Source organism: Glycine soja, chromosome 10, assembly GCF_004193775.1.
Source record: "Glycine soja cultivar W05 chromosome 10, ASM419377v2, whole genome shotgun sequence".
Taxonomy (NCBI): domain Eukaryota; kingdom Viridiplantae; phylum Streptophyta; class Magnoliopsida; order Fabales; family Fabaceae; genus Glycine; species Glycine soja.
In genome coordinates this window covers 45915749-45939713 of record NC_041011.1, presented here as the reverse complement: position 1 = coordinate 45939713, position 23965 = coordinate 45915749, and the positions used below count along the sequence as shown (strand labels likewise).

The 23965-nt window shown below is 32.3% G+C and overlaps 1 protein-coding gene across 1 annotated transcript; it reads left to right on the top strand.

Annotated features, from left to right (window-relative positions):
• Positions 1 to 2201: 2201 nt before the first annotated feature.
• LOC114370154 (chorismate synthase, chloroplastic-like) lies at positions 2202 to 12405 on the top strand. Its single transcript, XM_028327439.1, has 13 exons — positions 2202 to 3341; positions 4145 to 4295; positions 4529 to 4605; positions 4688 to 4746; positions 4843 to 4926; positions 5022 to 5114; positions 6589 to 6669; positions 7810 to 7941; positions 9145 to 9247; positions 9390 to 9484; positions 9590 to 9655; positions 11410 to 11494; positions 11853 to 12405. Exons 1-13 carry the CDS (start codon positions 3203 to 3205, stop codon positions 11996 to 11998), a joined length of 1311 nt encoding a protein of 436 aa, XP_028183240.1. The 5' UTR covers positions 2202 to 3202; the 3' UTR covers positions 11999 to 12405.
• The last annotated feature ends 11560 nt before the right edge of the window (positions 12406 to 23965 follow it).

Sequence of the window (23965 nt, the reverse complement as noted above, 5' to 3'; positions counted from 1 at the left end):
CACAGATAAAAGCAATGAACACATAAAAATAATATTAAATAGATAGTGAAAGAATGTTACACCAAGGTCTCAGCAGAACTCCTCGACCAAGAGGCTTAGTCTTTCATTACGAGTAATACAAGCTCTTAATACAAGGAAGGAATAGTTTTGAGTGAAAGAAAATGGCAAAGGATGGTCGAGGATGTTTCCTACAATCTCTAAACCCTAAACTTCACTCTTTCTAACTTAAGCTCTCTCAACTGCCTTCCTTCTGTCTTCTCAGCTTCCTTTTGTGCGCCCTCGCACTCTATCAAAAAGACTCTCTTTTATTTCCGTCAACTTCAATGTTTTAAAGGCTTTTAGACTTTTCAGCTTCTGAATGCTTGCTTAGCGAGACTGACTTACTAAGCGAGAGTAAGTGAATTTTGGCTTAGCGAGAATGGGCCCGTTAAGCGCAAGAAGAGACAACGATCTCGTTGGGCGGACTAGCTACGCGCTGGGCGAGCACATCTCTAACAGATCCTCTTCTAGGGTTTCCCAACCTACTAAGCGAGCTATATGCCTCATTAAACGGATGTCACTCATTAAGCGGACCTGTCTCGCTGAGTAAGTCATCAGCTACTTGAACCTTCTCTTCTTTGACTTGAAATTGAGTTGGATTCAACATTAATTCATAAAAATAGGAGTATCTACTCTATAAAATCACACTAAACATAAAAATATGTACAATTCCTACTAAAAGAACCATAAATTGGAGGTAACGCCCTATTTCCTTGCAAATATTCTATATAAAACTACTCATGAATAACAACTAACAAATCTCCACTTTCATCTAGCCAATTTTGTCCCTTTATCTCACTTTTACTGTACACTATAAATATAATTGCACTGCTTCTCAAAGCTCCCATTCAATTATTGTTGCTTCTAATTTTATTTTTTCCTGAGCCATATTTGCATTCTTTTTTCTTCCTAGTATTTTAGTGTTGTTGCATTCTCCATTATTTCTACAATTTTGATCAAAGGTGTTTTCCTCAATTATAAGAATTTTAGTACATAACACATTTTTTCTCCCATTGTCCCTCTCATCACTTTAAGTATTTATCCATAGTTTTTTTTTTTTTTTTTAATTTCGACTCATTCTTACACATTTTTTTTTATATTTTATTTCCTTTATTTGTTACTAATTATTGTTTTAATTCATTTAATAGGTCTTTCATGGGATATGCATTTGGAAATTGTCATTATCAATAAGAAGGCAATTTATGGAAAAAGGGAAAAGGAGAATATTTTTTTCAAAGCCAAAATTATTGTGGTTTTCTTATGACCAACTAATTATTTTTATTTTTAGTTGTGCTGTTCAATTTGTTTTTTTATTTTTTCAATTGGAGTGTATCATTCATTAAACATAATTCAAAAATTATAATTAGAAATTATTGTCGCATATTATCTTTTTATGCAATAATACAATAGAAATGTGAACAGCATGCGTGTTTCCGCTAGTTATGATATAAATCAAGGTCAAGACGTATCTCACTTGTCTTGCTCCACATTCATTAATCCTAAAAGTATTGATTAACAAGATTTTGTAGACAAAGAAGATAGGTAATATATTGAAAAAATAAGATCAAATGACCAATTTGATCCTTTATTTTTTTTTTTCAAATTGATGTTTTATTTTTTAAAAAGTTCAATTTAATCATTTATTTAATTTGTTTGGTTCAATTTACACCTTTATCTGTAAAAAAAATTATATCGTAAATTATTTAAGAATGAACTTTTTTTGTTAAAAATGAAATTGAAAGGAATGAGAGAAAAGTGAACAAAAAAAAATATTTTTAAATGATTTATGATATCACTCTTAAATAGATTAAAGAATCAAATTAAAAAAATTTAGATAAAAATCAAACTAAATAAAAAAAATAAGATAAAAAGGCAAATAAACTTTTTAAAAAGATAAAAGATAAAAATAAAATAATATTCAAATTGAAATTAAAAAAAAAAATCAAACTAAATAAAAAAATAAGATAAAAAATAAATAAATCATTAAAAAAATAATTAGAAATGATTAAGGGTGAATTTTAGGGTGCGTAAGTGAACCGTGGATAAGTTTTAGAAAAAAAAAAATGCATCGCATCCGTTCAATTTTAAAATTAGAAAATCAAACGGTCAAAATTGATTAAGATATGATGAAATTTTTTACATCAGATAAAATAAAAAATATGAGATTTTTTTCTTTTTTCTCTCTCCTCCGAGCTTGTCACTGGTCTCTGATCACCCTTCTTTCTCTGACACCACCCACACCATCACCACCGCAGCACTTCCTCCTTGGATCCCTTCGCCAGCGCATTATCGCTGCCGTCTCCGATGTGGGGGTCGTGGAAACCTTCATCTCAGACACCGACCTTCCCGCAAATGTCGCCTTCCTCGGCCTCGTCGTCGATTCCCCGTGCAACCGCCTCCTCGCTGAAGACGGTGTTGCCGTGGGAGAGGAAGATCAAGTGGTCTAAGAGAGATTCTGTAGCTAGGTTAGTGAATGGACATGATGAAGATGTTTCCGCTCTGAGCGATTCGCTGTAAGACTTTGACGACCATGAAGGCGCTGGTGGAGTCGAGGTTGGAGGTTGGTTCGTCGAGGAAGAGCACGATGGGGTCGTGGATGATGTCGGTGCCGATGGAGACGCGGCGACGTTCACCACCGGAGACGCTGCGATGGCCCTTGTCGCCGATGACCAAAAGAGGGAGAAGCTCGGAAGAGAGAGAGAAAAGATCTGTGTAAACAATTTCATCTTATCTTAATCGATCTTAACCGTTTGATTTTTTAAATTTTAAATTTTTTTTTAATTTTAAAATCGGATGGAGACGATGCATTTTTTTTTTTTTTCACCAAAACTTGCACATGGTGCCCAAGAAGTTTTTGTCGTCATGATTAAGTAAGCAGGAATAGGAATAACATTTGTACCAAACACTAGACCTGGGCGTAGACTGGTCCGTGGCGCACACCAAACATGAAGATGATATCGACGAATAGAGAGAAGGGTGGTAGGTGGTAGCCACTTGTCTTTCTCTCCCTTCATAATTTACACTCATTGCCACCAACCATCACCAACCTCCCTTTTTTTTTTTTTTTTTTTTCTTTTTCTCTCTCAACTCAACTCAACAACTAAACTTTGAACTTGATAGATACTGTGAGTGTTTTTGTTCCTCAATCAATCTAATTCTCTCAATGGCTTCTTCTCTCTCCACCAAACCATTCTCATCAACCGACGCTCTCTCCGCCTTCGCTTCTCTCAATCCCGATCTCCGATCCTTCTCCCCCGGCTACCTCCGTCTCTCACTCCGTCCTCGTCTTCCCAAGAGACTTCGTAAGTCCTCTTTCTCTCTCTGTTAATGGTTTCATTTTCAATTAATCCTTATTTTCACGTTTTTATTCTTCAATTGCTTATATGTGTATTATTGTTTGTTTTTATGCCATTACTTAGAATTAATTTGAGGAATTCCAGCTACTAGAATCTTCTTCTTCTTGTTTTTTCATGCTTATCTTATCTTATCTTTTTTTTTTTTTTGCTTCGCTGAATCGAATTTGTCAACTAAATATCTCAAATCGTTCGCTGAATTGCTGTTCTTCTTAGTTCTGGTGTCTAGGTTTTTGGTATCGGTTGTAACTTGTTGTAAAGGAATGCATTGTCATTTGTGTGACATTGTTATTATGTAATTCGTGTAAGAGTTTCTGAAACAAAGTGCATATATCATGCTGAGTGAAATTGGATGTCGTGTTTCTCAAATCCCCATCGTTTGCATTGCATTCCTTTGGGCACGGACTCACGGCTGCTATTGCTTATATTCCCGAAACCGCCTCACTTTAACTTTTAGGCTCACTGGTTGATGTATGTAGGCTTAGTCTGAAAACCATGTTTGCGGCATCTTCTTTTAGCTGGTAAGAATTGAAAATTCTCAGAAACTACGGTCAATAGCTTTTTTAACTTTCTATATAACTTACAAATTCAATAAGTAGGATTGGAGTCTATGATGAATGATGAACACAATGCCAATGAATTAAAGGAAATGATTGGTTCTCATGCCAGTTACATTACATGTTAAGAATTCTAAATTAATGGAATTGAGATAGCTCGGTTTTTAACTTTCTGAGACTGTTGACATATTACAGAGATACGGGCTGCTGGGAGTATCTATGGAAATCACTTTCGTGTTTCAACATATGGAGAATCGCATGGAGGAGGTGTTGGTTGTATTATTGATGGATGTCCTCCTCACCTTCCTCTCTCCGAAGCTGATATGCAATTGGATCTTGACAGAAGGTGCTTGCCTATGAAATCATCTCTTTATCTTCATTGAACTGCTTGCATTGTGGGATAAAAACACTTGGGAGGTTGAAGAGAAATACTTTATAGGATAGTTTTGATTGAATTATTGAAATGTGTGCTAAACTGCTAGTAAGGGAATATGACATTTATGAATGGTTGGCAATGTTTGTAATTGCTTCTGATGCAACTTGTCCTCAAAGAATAACCGCGTAAGTTCTTATGTATAGGAGGCCAGGTCAGAGCCGAATTACAACTCCTAGAAAGGAGACTGATACATGTAAAATATTTTCAGGAGTTTCTGAAGGTCAATATTTCTTCCGACTATTATTAGCGGTTAAATTATACCTTTCTTGGGAAAGGTTTGAAGTATAATCTGTTAATTGCAGGACTTACTACTGGAACTCCAATTCATGTATTTGTACCCAATACTGATCAAAGAGGACATGTGAGTATCTAATGCTAGGAGCTTGTTTATGACAAGCAACAATTATCTTAATTTAGGGATGCTGATAAAATATCGTACTCTGGGAAACTTTTTCAGGACTATACTGAGATGGCAGTAGCTTATAGGCCTTCCCATGCAGATGCTACCTATGACATGAAGTATGGTGTCAGATCCGTTCAGGTACTGATTTTTTTAGTGTAATGAGTCTAACATTTTTATTCATTGTAATATGTATATGTATTATGCTCATACATCTGATTTTTCTTATGTTTAAGGGTGGTGGTAGATCTTCTGCAAGAGAAACAATTGGAAGGGTTGCTTCTGGTGCTGTTGCTAAGAAAATCCTTAAAGACTTTTCTGGAACTGAGGTGTGTTACTTGTCTCATGAGTTTAGGTTATTATTCTTTTTTGTAGTATTTTCTTTGTGTTTTTTTATTGTTGTTATAACTGGCCAAGAAGGATGTATTATTTTGGGAATGTGTTAGCTTTTCTTAATCTATATATCTATATTGTAAGTTAGAGGATACACCCAATGATCACCAAGAACCTTTAGTATTATTAAATAGCGACCTTGGCGGAATGGCGGGGTGGAATTTTTGCCAACCACTGTAGGAAATTTGTGAAGGGAGGTCTGCCACAAGGCGCAATGGCGTGTTTATAAGGCAGAATTTTGGCCTTCCCCCATCTGCCATTGATAACACTGAGAACCTTTCATATGAATTTCCCCGTCCAATTCAAAAATGAGTAGCATTCTATTTCTAAATTAGATCTGCATATAACATGTTTTTGTGAGGCCTATTAGCTGCATATGCCATGTGTGCTAATCCTATTAAATAGTGCTGTTGAAGTGAAAGACTTGACTTTAAAGGGACATCTTGTCATGCAAATGAATTTGTCAAGAAGGAAACTTTCATGATTTTGAGCTAGAAACTAAAAAGATTTAAAATAACACTAGAAAAACTCAAGAACCCAAAGTCCTATCCCTTCCATCTGGATTAGTAGAGAGATGAGTAGATTCAAGTAAAAGTGTAAGGGATTTGATTTCACGAGTTTAATTATCACTGAGGTTTCTGCTAAAATGAAAGTTCCAAGTAAATTTGGACCCTGATTAAAATAAAAGTTCTTAATGGTTGATTTATGTATGGAATACAGATGATAAAGGTGTCCAAAGCCTCTAAAAGAAAGAAACATTCCTCACCCAAAATTCCTTCTAAAACACAATATGACTATTATCTCCTAAACTTAATTATGGGGTATAACTGGGACATAATTTTCTGCACCAGCTGTGTTTTAAACTTTTACCTGTACCTACAGTACCTCCGGTACTCTCTTATATATATAATATATATTTTTGCTGAGCAAAAAAAAAAAAATCTCCTAAACTTAATGAAACAATGATCAAGAAACATTACCTTATGAAATAAGCTTCCAATGACTAGTGTGAGTTGCAGTTGTCACTGGGTTGGCATCCTATGCATACTTATATTAGGTAAATGTGCATTGAGTGCGAATGTACTAGTAGAGTATGATGATTTAAAAGAAACATTACCTAAGAAGTAAACTTCAAAAGACTAGCATGAATTGCATTGATCACTGGGTTGACATCCTATCCCTACTGGTCATATATAAGGTCAGCTTATACACTTGTCAGAGGCTAATTTGACCAGATCTCTCTATCTGATTTGATTCTTTTTCTCTCTTCTTTTTTAACAAAATTCAAATCTTCATTCAATAATGCATGATTGATACAGATATAATAATACTAATATATGTACATGTAACATGTTTTTTATTTGCCAATTCCTTAAGAAAGATCCTAGCTAAAGGTCTCTTATTTTTCAGATTCTTGCCTATGTCTCTCAAGTTTATAATATTGTTCTTCCAGAGGACCTTATTGATCATGACACTCTGACTCTTGATCAGGTATTAAAGTTAATATTCATATTTATGTATGCACAAGCAGCACAGTGGTTCCATTCTAAAGCTGTTTGAAGTGAATTTCATGTATTCTAAACATGCAGATGACTATCTGTTTTATTTTTCAATGTTTCCTTTTATGGATTTTGGATATCACAAACTAACAAAAAAATTGATCCAGCCCACTTATTGGCAATGGAATGCATTTAGCAAATTACGCTTGCAACTCTCTTTGTTGGAAAAAGAAATTGCTATTCATAAATAATATGACTAAATTGCATTTGGTCTTGACTACTTGTTCATAACATTTCTTCCCCCACCCCCAGTAAGTTTACTGAATTGAGAAAAAAAAAGTTTTAGTTCACTTACCTTAGTATGTAACCCTCATTTCTAAAACTAAAACTGATTTCTCCAAATACGTTTGTCTAAATGCTACTCTAACACTAATGATTTTTGCCAAAGAAATCTCATAGCAATCCATAATTGAAACTTCAACATTTTCAACATTACCAATGAATATTACTAAGGAAATGACTTTTACCATTACTAAGGAAATGAGTGATGAATACTTTTACTGTCCCATGCCCAACGCTCTCCCCTGGGCATTCAGGCACACTGCTGAATTTCAGGCCAATGTGCATATGCATCTTTATTGTTCTCTTAAATTTGATCTTACAATTTGTACAGATTACAGAATACGTTAGTTCATGAATAAACATGTCAAAATCTATTTATTTTTAACTGACAATGAGTTATTGACAGTAAAGGGGGGCTGCATTCATATAAAATGGATAAATTTTTATTATCGTGAAACATGGCTAATGCATTTAACTAGAATAATTGTCTATTTGCTGCTAACTTGGTCTAGAATTCATACAGTGCCCTATCCAATTTGTTACACGTTTGAAAGGAAACTAATGTTGATTTAAATTATTAATAATGTGTGAATACCCTATCATTTCTTTTATTGAACCGGTGCCATCATGCTGTTCTGTTCAGACATTTACAATGCAATATTTCAAATTGACTAATTATTGTTATAACTTATATTGAGAATACTTTCTATTGATGTTTTTATCATTATTATTTTTCTTGCAATTCTGAAGCCAAATTCCTGGTTTACCATTTTTTTTGGAATTTGTCCAGATTGAGAGTAACATTGTTCGATGTCCAGACCCGGAATATGCAGAGAAGATGATATCTGCAATTGATGCTGTGCGAGTGAGAGGTGATTCTGTTGGTGGTGTTGTAACATGCATTGTGAGGAACTGTCCACGTGTAAGTCCTCCATCTGTCTCTATTAAGCACAAATAATTGGGCAAGATAGCAAGTAGAGTTTAGGTTGCAAATTAAATTATAAAAGTAATAGCAACTGCAAGGGGTTTTATTAGGAAACTCAGCTATCACATGGCTAGTTGGCTTTAAATAGAAATACAACTATAGTGGAAACAATTCAAAAACCAAAATTTTAAAAAATAAATTAAATCTCCTGTAATCAGGGTTGAGGTAAGTGTATCCCCCCTCCAATTTCTGAAAAATATATTTTTACATGCATTTTAATATATTGGTTTGGTCCCCCTAAATATTATTGTTTATTTTTTTTGGCTTAAATATGCTTTTTGTCCCTAAAAAAATTAGTCAATTTTTATTTTTTTCCTGTTTGATACCTAATTTTATTAAAATACATGTTTTTAATTTTAGTCCTTGTCATTAGATTTGCTTTGTTAAGTGATGATGGGGCATAATCAGGTTTTGCCACATGTCAATGATGTGTTTTTGTGGCCAAAAACAAAATTAGTTAATTTTTCAGGCAAGAAAAACATATTTTAGCTTCATTTTTTCCCCTTCTAACAATAACTTCTATGCACGTACCTGCAATAGTGCGTAATGATCCTAAATTAATCTAATAAATACACATGACATGAATTTTTGTTGAAACTCTAGAAAGCTGTGGAAATTTGGCTATAACTAGACTCTGACAAGCTGTACTCTTTAGTCATTTGAGTTTTATAGCTTCCCTTCCATGTATAGGGTACATTTACTTTTAGAACAATTAAGTTGTGGCCCTGCCAATTAAATGGGCCAGTTGGTTTAAACTTAAAAAAAGTGATTTTTTTAAAAAGCAAATAAAATTTGCTTCTTCAAAAAAAGCAGAAAACTGTTTTTTCTTAGAAAAACAATTGAAACAAGCACGTCAAAAAAGCAAAAAACTGTTTATTTTATTAAAAAAAGATTTTTTTTAAAGTTAAACAAGCGGGCCCAGTATTAGATTGCTTTTTGAGGTCTTTTGACCACTCTGCTTTGAAACCATGCTTGTTGTTTTGCAATTTTGAATCTCCCTTAATATGTCTACTTGCATTTCTGATATCTTGTAGGGCACCTCTCAGTTCTCATTCTAACACCACATAATTTTTATTTGTATTATTCAGATTTTTCATGAACTTTTCCACATAGAATGAAGTTGACATTGTTATTTCTCAGGGTCTCGGTTCACCAGTATTTGACAAACTTGAAGCTGAACTAGCTAAAGCTGCTATGTCATTGCCTGCAACCAAGGGCTTTCAGTTTGGTAGTGGGTTTGCAGGTACTAAAACTTGCTTATGTATATGTCCGAGTGCCCTTGTCTTATGATATTGGCCGACTAAACAGGGATCAATTGAACAATGTTATTTTCTTGATCACTTGTGTCTGAAGTGTGTTCTAATGGCTTAGTGAAATTATTATAGGCACCTTTTTGACTGGGAGTGAACACAATGATGAGTTCTATATAGATGAACATGGAAACACAAGAACAAGAACAAATCGCTCTGGTGGGATACAGGTATTTGTGCTGTTCTGTAATTACTAATTAGTTGTTTCTAGATATGCACTATATCAGTCACATGTCTATATTTGTTTTACTTATATTATCTGTATTGACAATCAGGGTGGAATTTCCAATGGGGAAATCATTAATATGAGAATAGCTTTCAAGCCAACATCAACAATTGGAGTAAGTCTAATCTCTTCTCTTTCTGTCTTCATCACTATCTCATTCACTCATCACACAGATACTAGCCACCCAGATATGTTCACTGATATCTTTCACTCTGCTTATTCTTGTTAGAATATCTAGAAAATGTTTTATAATATTTAGTATCTTAAGGATATTTTAGAGTAGCTTAGTAATAATCTCAAGAGGGGTTTTGTATTTCATTACTTCTGCTGAAATTTTAGGGATTTAGGTGGACGAATGGGAAGAGATTGTGAATAATGACATATTACATCTCATCTATATACCTAATAGAGTGTTATCTGGTCTCTTCTATCCCTCTTTTCCTCCTCTATCTAAACCAGGCAGTTACTCCCATTGTTTCCCATGCTGCCTAGCGTACACCTTCCAAATGGGTGCCTTGGCTAGTTTGTGGGCTAATGGATCTGCCTTGGACTCGTTCCCCTCATGTTTCCCACCACTGGAGCCGCCACATTGCTACACGCCAAGCGTTCATCTATTGAGCTGCACGCTTTATCTTTCTTTTCCTAATTTTCTAATCTACCTCAACCCTACTCCCTTAATTTCAACAATTTTATTACTCACGGATAATGCCATGTAATTTGACTAGCACTGGGGAATTGCAACATAAAATGGAATCTTGATCCTTTATCTACTCATTTACGATATGACATTTTGTGTTCATGCCAGAACCCAAAATGTTGCCAATATATGTTGATATACTCATGCATATACATTCATTCAGTGTTGTTTTTCATCATTCTTTGCTGTTTGTTTTCTTTATATGTTAAAAAGAATCCCTCCTAACTAAATCTAATCATCTTCTATCTATTTTAATGAATCTCCTTACACACAAACACACATCTTTTCTCCTTTAAGTGTAATGTGTTTGAACTTTGAAGTAGTGTATAACATTTTTCCTATATGGGAGAAACATTATTTATGCTACGAGCCTACAACAAATATTTATACTCTAGGAGTTAAACCCAAAAAATCTCTAAAAAAAATAAAAATAAAAAATCAACCATAACTTCCTCAATTTTAAGGTTATAAAAAATGAATGCATGAAACAACCAGTGTAACAATGATTACATATTTCCATGTATGTAAATTGACCCATATTGAATGATATATTTCCTTATTTCCCTGTGTAATTCGTCATTTGGTAGACTGGGTATAAAACTTTGCAAACCACATAAGTTGGAGACCTTGAGAACAGAATATGCTTGTTTTCAGCAGGAAACACTGATAATGCATTATTTGGTTCATTTTATTGACCTTTCTTCCTAATTCACCCATATCCATAAAAAGATAGCTGTTGCTCACACTGTTTGAAGAGGATGAGGGTTAGACTTTGCCTTATGCATTAATCTTTAATTCTTTATACATAGAATACGGTAAAGAAATGTCCTATCCATTAATCAAACCTTAGTATGACTCTTTAGGAAATAGTATTACTGCTACCGTGCTGAAGCTGCTTCTTTGATTTCCTTTTTCCGTATGTGAGAGGTATATATGAGGATATAAGGTTATTCATTATTTTTCAAAAAATAAAGTATTTTTTGGTTTTGGGGGAGCCTTGGGTGTTTGTCCTCTTGGTCCCACCCAACTATAACCTCCATCCATTCCTAGGCATGCATATGTTCACCCCATGTTAAGCTGATCAGGTGGTTTTTTGCATATTTAATTACACATGACGATTACTTTGCTTTACTGTATGTATTTGATATGAACATGGTATTACACTTGTGCAGAAGAAGCAAAATACTGTGACTCGAGATAAAAAAGAAACAGAGTTTATAGCCCGTGGTCGCCATGATCCTTGTGTTGTCCCAAGAGGTTAATAACTCTGGCTTTTTTTAGTGCTGTTTGTATTATTCTCAGAGGTCATTTTTTATGTTTTTCAAAACTCTTGATATAATAATTCGTCTAAGTTGCTCAGAAGACGAGCCTTTAGAATTTAGAACTGTTAACAACAATTACCTGATTGGCAAGATAATTTGTTACATGAGTAACATGACAACTTTTTCTTGAGGACATCTAAAACTAATGTCAGAAACAAAGGAGAACTTGTGTATTATGTGTCTGTGCATGATTTCTATCATGAGGAAATTTCAGGTTTTCAACTCTTTTTGACTTGCATTTTCATCAGTAGGAAAGAAAATTTCTGAATTTTTTGTTTGGATTTGGCTTGCAGCTGTACCTATGGTAGAGGCAATGGTAGCTTTGGTTCTTGTGGACCAATTGATGGCACAATATGCGCAGTGTAATCTGTTTCCCGTAAACTCAGATTTGCAAGAACCCCTGGTGCCCATATTACGGCCAGAAGAAGCGCTTCTCTGAAGATGAAGGGGGTGCATAAACCAGTAATTGGCCTTGGATAAAATCTTCCTTCTGGCTAGTGTTTAGTTGGCGGTTAATTCACTTTGATGACAAGTCCAAGTTCCCCCCTTGCGAGCATTCGGCTCCTGGTCGCATTGTGGCAGATATTTTTGCGGGTGCAATCTATCGTTTTGTATTAATGTAAGTTAAACTATGTTTATTTTCTTCTCTCCTATTTTCTTTTTGAGGGTGAACATTGTTTCCGGTAAACCTTGTTGCAAAAGCACAGAGATAGGGGCATTCTTAAAAGTGAACTGATATTAAAAATTGTAAGAAATGTATCAGTTTTTGGTCTCAATAAGTGTTGCTATGCTTTTCAATAAATGAAAGCTTTGGCAAGTTTAACTGGCTGTTCATATTATGCATTATGATTATGGTGTCAGCTTTTTAGTTTTATATCTTTATTGTTACTTATATGTGCATAAATCAACATAAATTTCTAGCGAAGTTTTATAGTAGCGGTGACAGATTCTTCAAATTGTTAAAATATGCTTTGGACACAAATATTTAGACTTATTTAGCACGTAACAAAGAAATCCACAGTAACCGCAAACCACACAACATAAAATATAATTGAATCATTTGCAAAAAACATACTCTTTCACGTTGTTTAAAATGTAGACACGAATAGTGGCAAGGGAAGTGGGTTTTAAAATATGGTTATACTTGAAAATCACTTAAGTGAATTTTGTTTCTCTTATCAAAGTATTTTTCATTCGCACAATTAAGGAATTGAATTCAAAGTTTTTTCTGTACACATTTGGGAAATTGAATCCCTTGTCAGCGTGCTTAAATTTTAGCAAAATTCTGACAATTTTGTTAACTTGTTATATGTGAAAGGTTTTTTCTTTTTTGTGAAAAGACCGAGGGAGGGCTAAGGAGAAAAGAAGATTGACATGCAAACTATGTTGACACCCTAACCTCAACAACTCCTAAACAACCCCCTTCCAAATATATTAAGAAACAGAATTACAAAACAATTGGGAGGACCAAACCATAACTAATGGAGATGAGCTAGGGAAATCTATAAAAAGGAAGTCCCTGCCTGTACCTAAGGACTTCTTGCTGAACAAAAATAAGTGGAGAATCGCACTAAGTGTTATATGTGAAAGGTTGTTCAGGATTCTTTTTAGCATTTGATAATTAATCAATTAAAAAAATAAATTGTTATGTAACTTTTATATTTATTTTTAATTTAGTATTTCAGCATATGAGTTGAGATACTTTTATTTCTATATAATTAAAATGTATATATAAATGTCTTTGAATCTATAAGTTATATTTTGAATTTACAATAGAAAATTTAAATTGAGATAAAATTATTTTTAAATATTGACATTTTTTTAAAAGAAAATATTGAAATTTAATTTAGAGACTTAGATAAAAGTGGAATGAAAGAGATGGGTGACTAACACAAGACTAATAGTATGTGAATTTGAAATGATTGAGAGATTTTTTTTTGTTAGAAGAGTAATTTGAGATGATTGAGAGATTTGTTTTGTTAGTTGCTGGAATAGTATGTGAATTGTACTTTCAAAGGAGAAAAGGAAGAAAATATTAAAAAATTCTAATTGAGTTTCAAAGAGTGAGGAGAGTATCTTCACAAACTAACAGAAGCTTTTTTAGTATTTGATCTGTTTAGTTGTCTAATGTTTTCAATCTACTCTTTTTTACTTTATCTCTAAACTGAATTCGATGGTATTTTTTTATAAGAAAATCGTCAATAGTAAAAAATAACATTAATTAGATCGCAACTTAAAGTATTGATTGTAAATAAAAATATAATTTATATATTCAAAATTATTTATTTATTTATTATAAATTTTAATTATAATATAATTTATACATTGAAAATGTTTATTTATTATATTCTTCAATTATATAGAATTAAACATTTTTTGTGTGGAATGTATAAATTAAATAATAATAATAGATGAGAAAGGAAGAATCACTATTAGAATAATTGTTAAATATATAAATGTATTTTTAATAATTTCTTATTTTCATTATTATTCTTTATATAAATTTAAATTTATTAAAAGAGACTTCAATTTATTAAATATATAAATTTAATTTTTATGATTGATAATATTATTTTTGTTATTATTATTATTATTATTATTTATTATTATTATTATTATAAGAGTTTAACAGAACTATATAAAAGTTTTTATATTATCAAATAATTGGATTTTTAGTATGACTTTAAAAGTAATAACTATAAAAGTATCAAAAATCAACTACTATAACATTTTTTTATTAATTAATGGTGAAAAAAATTGCACTATCAATTAATTTTCATTTCAACGTTGTGATCCTACAAAGATTCATGGGGATTAGAGAATAGGGATAGGAAAAACAAACACCCTAATTAGGCTAGAAAAAATGGAGACAAAAATGGGAGAATATCTTGCAGCAACGGGGAAAGGAGAGATATACTCCCTAGTCCCTACCCCTGCTCTCCATGTGCTATGTCTGAATCTCTGATCTAATCCAAGAGTCTTAGTCAAATATTAAACAATTAATATATTCATTTGGGTTAAAATTTGGTTAAGATTATAACTAACTATTCAAACTTTGTCAATCCTAAAAAGTCAGCCCATCTAATATAGTCCAGGTTGTTAAAGAATCTTAGTTTGCCTTGAATTAGATTGGATGATAATTGAATCCTTTTCTCGATAAGCATATTCATTTTAATCTATAATCATATTTAATAAACATCGTGTCTGTAATCCAATATATGATTGTTACAGCTATCCGTGAATTGTAGTAATAAAAACAAACTGTAAAACAAAATTTTATAGAAATAAAAGTCGATACTTCTTTTATAAGAACTGAAACCATATAAAATGGATATATTATAAATATTAAAAACATAATCAATCCTAAAAAAAAAATATTTTCGAAATCTATCCAAAGACTATGGCAGTCACTATCTTTCTATCACATTCAACTCTTCAAGATAACGACCAATAATGTTTAGCAGAAGTGAAGAAATTAAATGTCATCGAATTACTTTCACACGTATAATGGCTCTCAAATTGTAGTTTTTGTTACTATCCACAATGGTGACTCATTTAGACGACAGCCTATATTTTTTGTGAAATGTCCTATTTGCACGAATTGACTTTATATCATCTAGTAGACAGTAGTACAGAACCCACCTTTTATTTATGATAAATATTGTTTTATCTTTAATAATATTAATATTAATATTAATTGTTAATGACTTTTGTTAGCGGTTTCAGATAGTTATATTCACCATATGGTATGTTATATTAGAAGTTTATCAAATTTCTCATTAACTTTGATTACATGTCACACTACTATTAATGTTTATTTTTAAATAATCCGGTAGTTACAACTGAAGGATCTGCATGGAATGCACGATAAGATATGTCTAATGACAGCTTTTGTTCATTTATTGAAATTATATACAACTAAACTATTCTATTCTTAATATTTTGGTTAACGGAAACTTTCTAGTTTCTTCCAATATATAAGACCAAAACGAATCATTTAATAAAAAGTATATGTTAATAAATAACCTTAGAATATTATCATGTGTGGATCGAGAGAATTGAATCTTTAAGTCATTCATATTTTTCAATCAAGCGACTTTTATATCTATATATCGAGTTTATGATAATAATAATGATAAAAAAAACACAATTAGTTACGGTTAAATTGATGGATAACTTTTATTGCCAATCAATGATATTAAATGGGCCATTCGTCATCAACAATATTTTAGTTTAATGGAAGAGATTATTCATTCTAAAAAAAAAATGGAAGAGATTATTCATAATGTGATGAATAACAATTTAACCCTTCATAGCGGTGAACATAATAGCACTATTAGAAAAGTACGTTTTTATGATGATTATTTGACACATACATCGTTGGTTCTGAGACATTGTCGTAGCGGACGTCGTAAAAACATTGACGGTCTACCACGACGGTTCATAGGACCGTCTTAGAATGATGTACATTCTAAAACGGTCTCCAACACAAACTCGTCTTAGAATGTCATACATTTTAAGACGGGCTTATGTCATACACTCTAAGATGGATTTATCCTGTAGATTGTCTTAGAATGTACAACATTATAAGACGGTCTGCGTGACACACCTGTCTTGGAATGTATGACATTCTAAGGCAGTCTCCCCGAAAGGACCGTTTTAAAATGTTGTACATTCTAAGACGATTCTCGATAGAACTGTCTTAGAAAATGATTTTTGTTTTTAAAAACCAAACATTAGTTAAAGTACCTAGTCTCGACATTAGTTTGCTCAAGAAATTAATAAAAATAAAGGGTCATAGATATTAGTTCCACAAAACAAAGAATAAAACCTTCTACAACTAAAATAATATACCAAAATAAAAAGTTGTCTTAATTAGTACGTAATTGTAAACAAAATACATAGTGGTCATAAAAGCTTATCAAATCATAAAGTGATAAGGAGGTGATAACTTAATATAGATCATTAGCATATTAAACACTAATAATCGTGGCAAGTTAGGATAAAGTGGAATAAATAGTGCTTAGCTGTCAGAGAGGAAACTTCTAAATAAGAACTAGCTATAGAATTTGTCCTACAAGTTAAAATCAACTTCTGCACTTAACTTTTATAGAGGTTCTCTCATCTTCCTTGTCGAAAAAGCTAAAGTGCACAAGTTAATTTTAACTTATGAGGGAAGCTCAATTCATTTGTCTTGTTATTTTCTTCTTTTATCTGCTGCACATACTGAGTGAGTGTCCAAATTAAAGTTGTGCCTAGTATCATCTTGCTTTACGTAGGCCAATACAATTGTACTGCACAAAAGATATGTTCCACCCATTCCACACAACATTAAGCGCAAAATCCTGAATAGTATTATCAAAAGAGAATTGAAGTAAGGATAAAGCACAAGTGATGAATTTCAAGACATAATGAAATTGGTAACTCGAACCATTTTTTTTCAAGATGTATACAATGTGAAATTGGTAACTCGAAGGTATTTTGCATCCTTCGCATTAGCAAACAATCTCTTAAACCTTGGTATTATTGGAAGATACCAAAAAACCTTTGCTGGACGAATGTTCTTTGTGTCCGCATCATCACTGCATTCGTCATTGTTTAGCTTGTAGGGCATGTTGGGCAATTGTGCATTTTCGCAAACTGATTCCTGTACAAAATACAGTAATTAAGACATGCATGAATTTTCTGGTACTCCATACCCACGGGGCATAATATTTTCTTTGTCTCGTAGTGACTCTTCGGTAACATGTTATCCTTAGGAAACATATTTTTCAACAACACAAGCAAGTCGGTGAAACTTTTGTCACTCCACTCAAATATGACCTTTAAGTTGACCAAACCTAACACCGCCGATAACCGAGTGAAGGTTGTGCATCCCAAATACAATGGCATCTTTGAATCTGTTTGTAATTTGTCGTAATAAGTTGCATGAGCTTGCCGAAAACCCTCTTGCCCAAGATCGCGTATCATGTCTTCCATACGATCTCCTGTTTGTGCATCATTCGCCTCAGTCTCAGGGGTAGTTGATATTTGTGGCAATTCACCATGCCATATCCAGTTTGTGTAAGTCGGACTGAAGCCTTCACGTATAAGATGTGATCTAATGTCATCTAATGACTGACGTCTCCCATTCACACATTTAACACAAGGACAAAAATATTTTCCACAAAGTGCTGATCCATTTTCTTGCGCAAAATGCAAGAAACTTTCAATCCCCTTCTGATAGTCGTCACTTATGCGTGGTGCTTTAATCCAACTTCGATCCATGTTTTGTAGTGTGGTACCGGCTACGATATCATACAATTTAAAGAAATGAAAACGAGGTAATGACATTCATGAGTATTATATATTGAGTTACAATAAAGATAATATTGTTACCTCTAGAGTTCTTGGAAAAATGATCTCCTTTGTGGGTCCTCAAAATTATGTTTGTAGTAATGTAGCTATAGATGTTGAAAAATCAAGAAGATTGATTCCACCTTAGAGAAGTTCTCTAGTTTCTGGAACAAGTACAAACATTCAACCTCGTCAAATTTGTGGTATTCAACAGAAAACTTTGTTGGAAATGAATCGATCCTGAAGTTCTAGAACACAAGTCTTTGCACAAGGATAATCATGGGCTTAATATGCAAAGATATTTACCCTTAACAAAGTACTTGGTGATGATGGACCGTGACATATTAGCACTGACTTTCTTCCATGAAGCTCATAAAGTTCATCTGCATACAAATTATGACAACATTGTGTTGAAATTAATCCCAAATAAAATGCAACCAAGTGTAGAAAGGAAAATCAAAACAAATAAATTACTGTGAAATAATGTTGACTGCGCGACAAAGCTTAGGGCTGAGACGGGTGGTGACAACGACGGGACCACAGTAGGGTCAGGGCACAACGGTAGGCCGGCACAGGAGTGCGATTGACGGAGACAGATGTCGATAATTGAGGGCTTAGAATCAGATGCAAGGTAAGTGAAGAAGAGGCTAGGACAACCCGCACACGTGAGTATATGAACTGCGCTAACAACGACGATCCTATGGACTAAACTACCTTTGAATATAACAAGCAATTTACCAAATTATCATTCCGTCTCTACTTACAAAGACGGTGCACCAAAAACGTTATCATCCTCTTAGCATTAATTACAGGAATGCTACTGCCATACATTCTAAGACGGTTCAATACAACCGTCTTAGAATGTGCGTCGTACAAAATGGATTTTTTAGTAGTGTAGGCAGGAGCTTTGGTGTAGAAATTAATGATGATTCTATTGGGCATCGATGCTGGCAATCAAGCATGGTATTAGGAAGCATTTATTGTCTAATGTATTTGTTATATTACTGCTGTGTGGCTCTAACAGGTTAAGACAAGTGAGATCTGTTATGGTATAAAACATTTCTTTTCTCTTTTGTTTTTTTTATTTTTATTTTTTATTGGTGACTATGGCCACTGCTTGTGCCATAACCAATCTATTATATATAATATATCTTTTTGGTTGTTAAAAAAAATCAATTTAGAGATACTCATATTATTCATAATCTAATATGACTACGGGTCTAAGAAAAACAATAATTATATAACATTTATTGGTTTTTAATATATATGCATTTCTTGGCTGATAAAAAAATATAACATTTTTTATGTAATGCAATATTATATTTTTACCAACAAATTGAATAAGGCTTAAGAAAGAGGGAGGGAGGGAGGGATATTCTTTGACCAATATATTGACTTGGTTTACAGTTCAGAACCCAACTAAATATCTAATGAATCTCTTATATATCTTGTGGTATTTTCAGAAATCAGATTTAGTTATGTAGGTTGTATATAGGCGATACATAGTAAACATAGAACATACACGAGAAGAGTAATTTATCGTATTATTGTATTAATCAAAATAAAGGGAAGTTATCTTGACTTAAATTTAACATCTGTAATTCTGCTTATAAATCTTAGAATTCTGGATTTTATATTTTTTTTTAAATAAGTATTATCGTACTACGGATACAAATATTAATATTATCGTAGTATTAAACAAACTTGTATTCGTGTTAATTGTGTGTTTAATAACAACAACGTGGAGTGCTATCACACGTGAATCGGAATTTTCCTTATCAAATTACCAACCCTATTAAGACGACAACCAGATGTCTAGATTTAAACTCAAATTAAATGCATATCTTAATTAGCACATAAATATGAAAGACAAGTGAGAAATACTTATCTTCATTATATGAACAAATGCTTGAACGCATAATTAATCATGGTATAAATTAGTTAATTCTACACGCTTTAATTTCCTTCTAATAAAATACACAATTGCATCATGCACATCCTTCAATATTTATACCTAGCTAGTTAATTAATTCGGTCCTTGTCTGTTAAGCAAAATTCAGTGGTATTATTACTGGTAAACCATCATACCATGTCCACGTAGCATTCTAATTCATGCTTTTATAGTGGCTTGTGTTGTGAAAGCGAAACATCACTATATCATATATTCTTAAAAGATTCAGCGTGCAGAACTTCAATTCATGTTGAAGTTGAACTCTCTAATCAACCCAAATAAGAAGTTTTTGCAAGCACGGCACGTAAATAGGGACTTAATCTCTCACATTATTCTTATTTTTGGTGTCATCACTTTCAGTTAGCTACCCTTCTAATCCAATAGCAACAAGAGCCAGAAATATATGATTGATTGCCTTTTCATTATATTTCAGCTCACATATGATGACTGAAGAGAGAAAAAAAGCGCGACCGAGCAATTAGTGATGTAAATTATTTATTATTTAAACACTAAATGGAATTATTTTGTGCGGAGGATAGAGCTCTAATGAGCCACTTTTTGTCATTATCATCGTGATCATTTTCGCTGTTATTATAATCTAATTTAATTTAGTAGGAAGTCGTGTTTGAGGGCCCTATGAGCGTGCTAATCCCATTAACATAATCATAACGGGTGGGAACAATGGAGGCTCATTGGGTTAAAAGATAGCAAAAAATGCCCAAATGGAACAAGGATAAGCCAATAATTTTGAATAACAAAAGAAAGATTCCATTATGAAATTTGGTCATCCATAAAGACCAGATTGGTTAATATTTAATGAGTCTTACTTAACAATATTCTTAGAGCATTGATTAAAAGTTAAAAAGATAATAATTATTGTAGAGATTAAAGGAGAATATAAAAAATTGAGTTATAAGTAATGTAATTTTTCACATCCTAATAAAGTATGTTTTTTAGTTCCTTAGTCAATGTTTTAATGACTATTTGTTATTACTAGTTAAGGAACTAAAAATAAAAATTTTCATTAAGATTTTATAAAATTATTTATAATTTTTTTTGTGTGATTCTTCTTGTGATTTCTACAAATTTTTTTAGATTCATTAATCAGGATCTTAGTACATTATTCCCCAACACCCTATAATTTATACATGTAAAGTAAGGGGAAAGGGCGGCACCAAATGGCAAATTAAAGATAATTCGAACCCTGTGGTTGCAGCCAGGACCAAACAAAAGAGCATCAAAATTAATATATATGAAGATATAAGTAGGTTATCTAGACAAATGGCATGTACACGGAAAAGATGAATAGCCCTAAAGAACATGACAAAAAGGGAACGTACCCACTATTATTTTTCTTAAAACAACGACTTAGCACCAGCTACAATGACTTTAAAAATGACTAGTACTTATTAATGAACAGATTGCACTCCCACTAGCTAATAGCTATCACCTATAATTCTAGGTCCATATTAACTTCATTATCTCTTTAATTTATAAGATATCCTCCCCACACTTTCCCCCCAAAAAGAAAAGAAATTTTCCACTTTCCAAACAGGAAATTAAGTTAGGACTTCCTCCAATATAGCTATACTTTCTTTTCTAACCTCATGACTCACAGTGTTCCACCAATTGGTTGATTAGACGGTGACATTTTTTTTAATCATGTATAGTAGGCTTAATCTGAAATTAGTAAAGACTATATAAGGTGCTTTATCTGAATATATTATATGGTGATCTTTCTTTCACATTGAATAGTGGAAAAGATGGACAAAGCATCCTATTATGAGATGCTAAATGTGATCAAAGCAAGACAAAAATGTCAAAAGAGCAACACTTGACAAGAATCAATCAATTTATCTTTATGTCTGTTTGATTAGTAGAGGGCTATTTAATTATAGGTGGGAAAATGATCAAGGGAAAAGTATCTTTCTGTAAGATAGGACGGAAAGGATCAAACAGTGGTTGTAAGATATTGATACATGATTACTCAGAAATTGCAAAAAGAATTAGTTGAATAGTTGGTAAACACTCTCAACAACGTTAACTTTTTTTCACTGGAACAGTAGAACATATTTCTTGTCTGCTCATGCATGTGAAACAATGGTAGGGTCATGCTTTAGTCTTTTACGGCAGCTTAGGCAGATTGATATTCGTCCAAATTAAATATTAGAGGTTTAATTTATTATCTTGAATGATGACATATGTACTAATTGGGACGTTTCATTAAATACAATACTTTTGAATAAAAATGGGATTAAGCCATACGTCTGTAATGTATGATTTTTTAAATATATAGAAAATATTGAAGAGAAGATTTAATTGGTAGAATTTTGTTAATATAAATATAAATTAAAATATAAAAATACATACATTTAAAATTTTGAAGAATTTTAAAAATTAATTTAGTTTAGTTTACTTTTATAATTCTCTTGGAGAAGAGGACTAAGGGTGATTCATGACATGCATGGGTTAATTAATAATAAATAGATGTGCTCGTTATTGTCATTTTCTTAGTTAGACTTTTGAATTCAGTTTACTTAGTAAGGATATAGGATTGGCCGTTTAGTTAAATAAATAGGATATCTCCAACACCTATAAATGGCATTCTGTTCAATCATATTTTGTAATCTCTCGTTGATATGTCATTATCAAATCGTGGTTGAGGTTAATGATAGACTCATCCCCTTCTCGAAATGAACTTGTCTCGTTGCTAAATTTGAACTCCCCAGAATGTGTCCACCATAAAGTAAAATTTCTATCCAAAAGCCAAAATGTCAACAAATCAAAGGGCCCAACAACAAGTCCTAAAAGTTAAAACGTACGTTACCCTCAATTACGGGGAATGAAAAGTAATGGCCACCAGATCATCTTCTTATTATTCTTTCACTTCTTGTTTCTTATTTGTCAGCTTTCAATCCTATTGCCGCACAATGTTTTGATTGTTGGAAACCCACACTGTTGATTCACATGCAGACATAAAAAATTGGAGACTTTAACTTCTATCTACTATCTAGTTAGTGTAAAGAAATCTGCCCTACCAGTTATCAGAAATCATAGTAAATATAAATTTTGAGATGACTATTGTTGCATATAAAATCGTTTTCTGGAAAGTAACAATTTCTTGCTTTTGTCTTAATGTTGGTTTGAGGGTGTTGAAATGGAAAGACAAACACACTAAGTGCTTGTTTGGTTGAGAGCAAATATGGGAAAGGAGAGAAGAGAGAATAAATATCTTGGATGTTTACACACTAAGATTTCAATTTTTGTAGTGGGATTCATGTCAAATTTAATCTTATATGAAATACCCGGATTTGAGAGGAAGAAAGTGTTGGAATAACGTCGAGGAGAAATAAAAAAGTTAAATACTATTAAGTTAGGAGAAAGAGAAAACCTATAAATTTACTTAGGTGATTTGTTAGAAATAGCTTATGTTGGGAGAGAGAAAAATATAACTAAAGGATAAAATAGTATTTTCATAAATTATCAATTTCTTTAATTTTATTTGTTTATTTATCAAACAACTTTAATTTAAATATTTTTCTTTTGTATTCTATTTCACTTCAACCAAATTATTTTTCTTTTCGGTGTATTTTTTTACCTATTTTTCTTCTCTCCTTTTCTCTTTGCACAACCAAATAATGGATAAAAGACATCCAATAATAAAACAAAAGTAGCCTTAGTTATATAAAACTTGTTTTGATACAAATCAGACTGTTTCATATGCTACTCAATCAGGCACTTAGTTGGATTTTTTTATTGTTATTTTTAATTAAGTTTATTTTTAATAAAAAAATATAACTATTTTTAAATTTTTAAATTTTGGATATTTAGTTTCAATTCTTTTACAATATTTAATTTTAAAAAACTTTTTCCTTTCTAACTTCTACAAAAATTAAGATACATATTACATGAGTTGATATTAGTTTATAAAAAAAGAGTTGAATATCTGATTTTCTTCTCCTCTGGTGAGTACTCATCGATATAAAAAAAATCCTTCAAACAAAACCTTAGTCTTTTAAGCTATAATGTCGATTTGAGTTTATTATAACAATTATTCTTATTTGCCCTCTGTTTTGTAAACGTTAAAAAAATATCTCAGATGGGTTTTGTTGCTTTGTT

Excerpts from the sequence above, each read along its gene's own strand:
- LOC114370154 (XM_028327439.1), top strand. The coding sequence starts at position 3,203 with ATGGCTTCTTCTCTCTCCACCAAACCATTCTCATCAACCGACGCTCTC. Across the intron at positions 4,927-5,021 it reads ATGGTGTCAGATCCGTTCAG|GGTGGTGGTAGATCTTCTGC; the intron begins GTACTGATTTTT and ends CTTATGTTTAAG. Across the intron at positions 9,248-9,389 it reads GTTTGGTAGTGGGTTTGCAG|GCACCTTTTTGACTGGGAGT; the intron begins GTACTAAAACTT and ends AAATTATTATAG.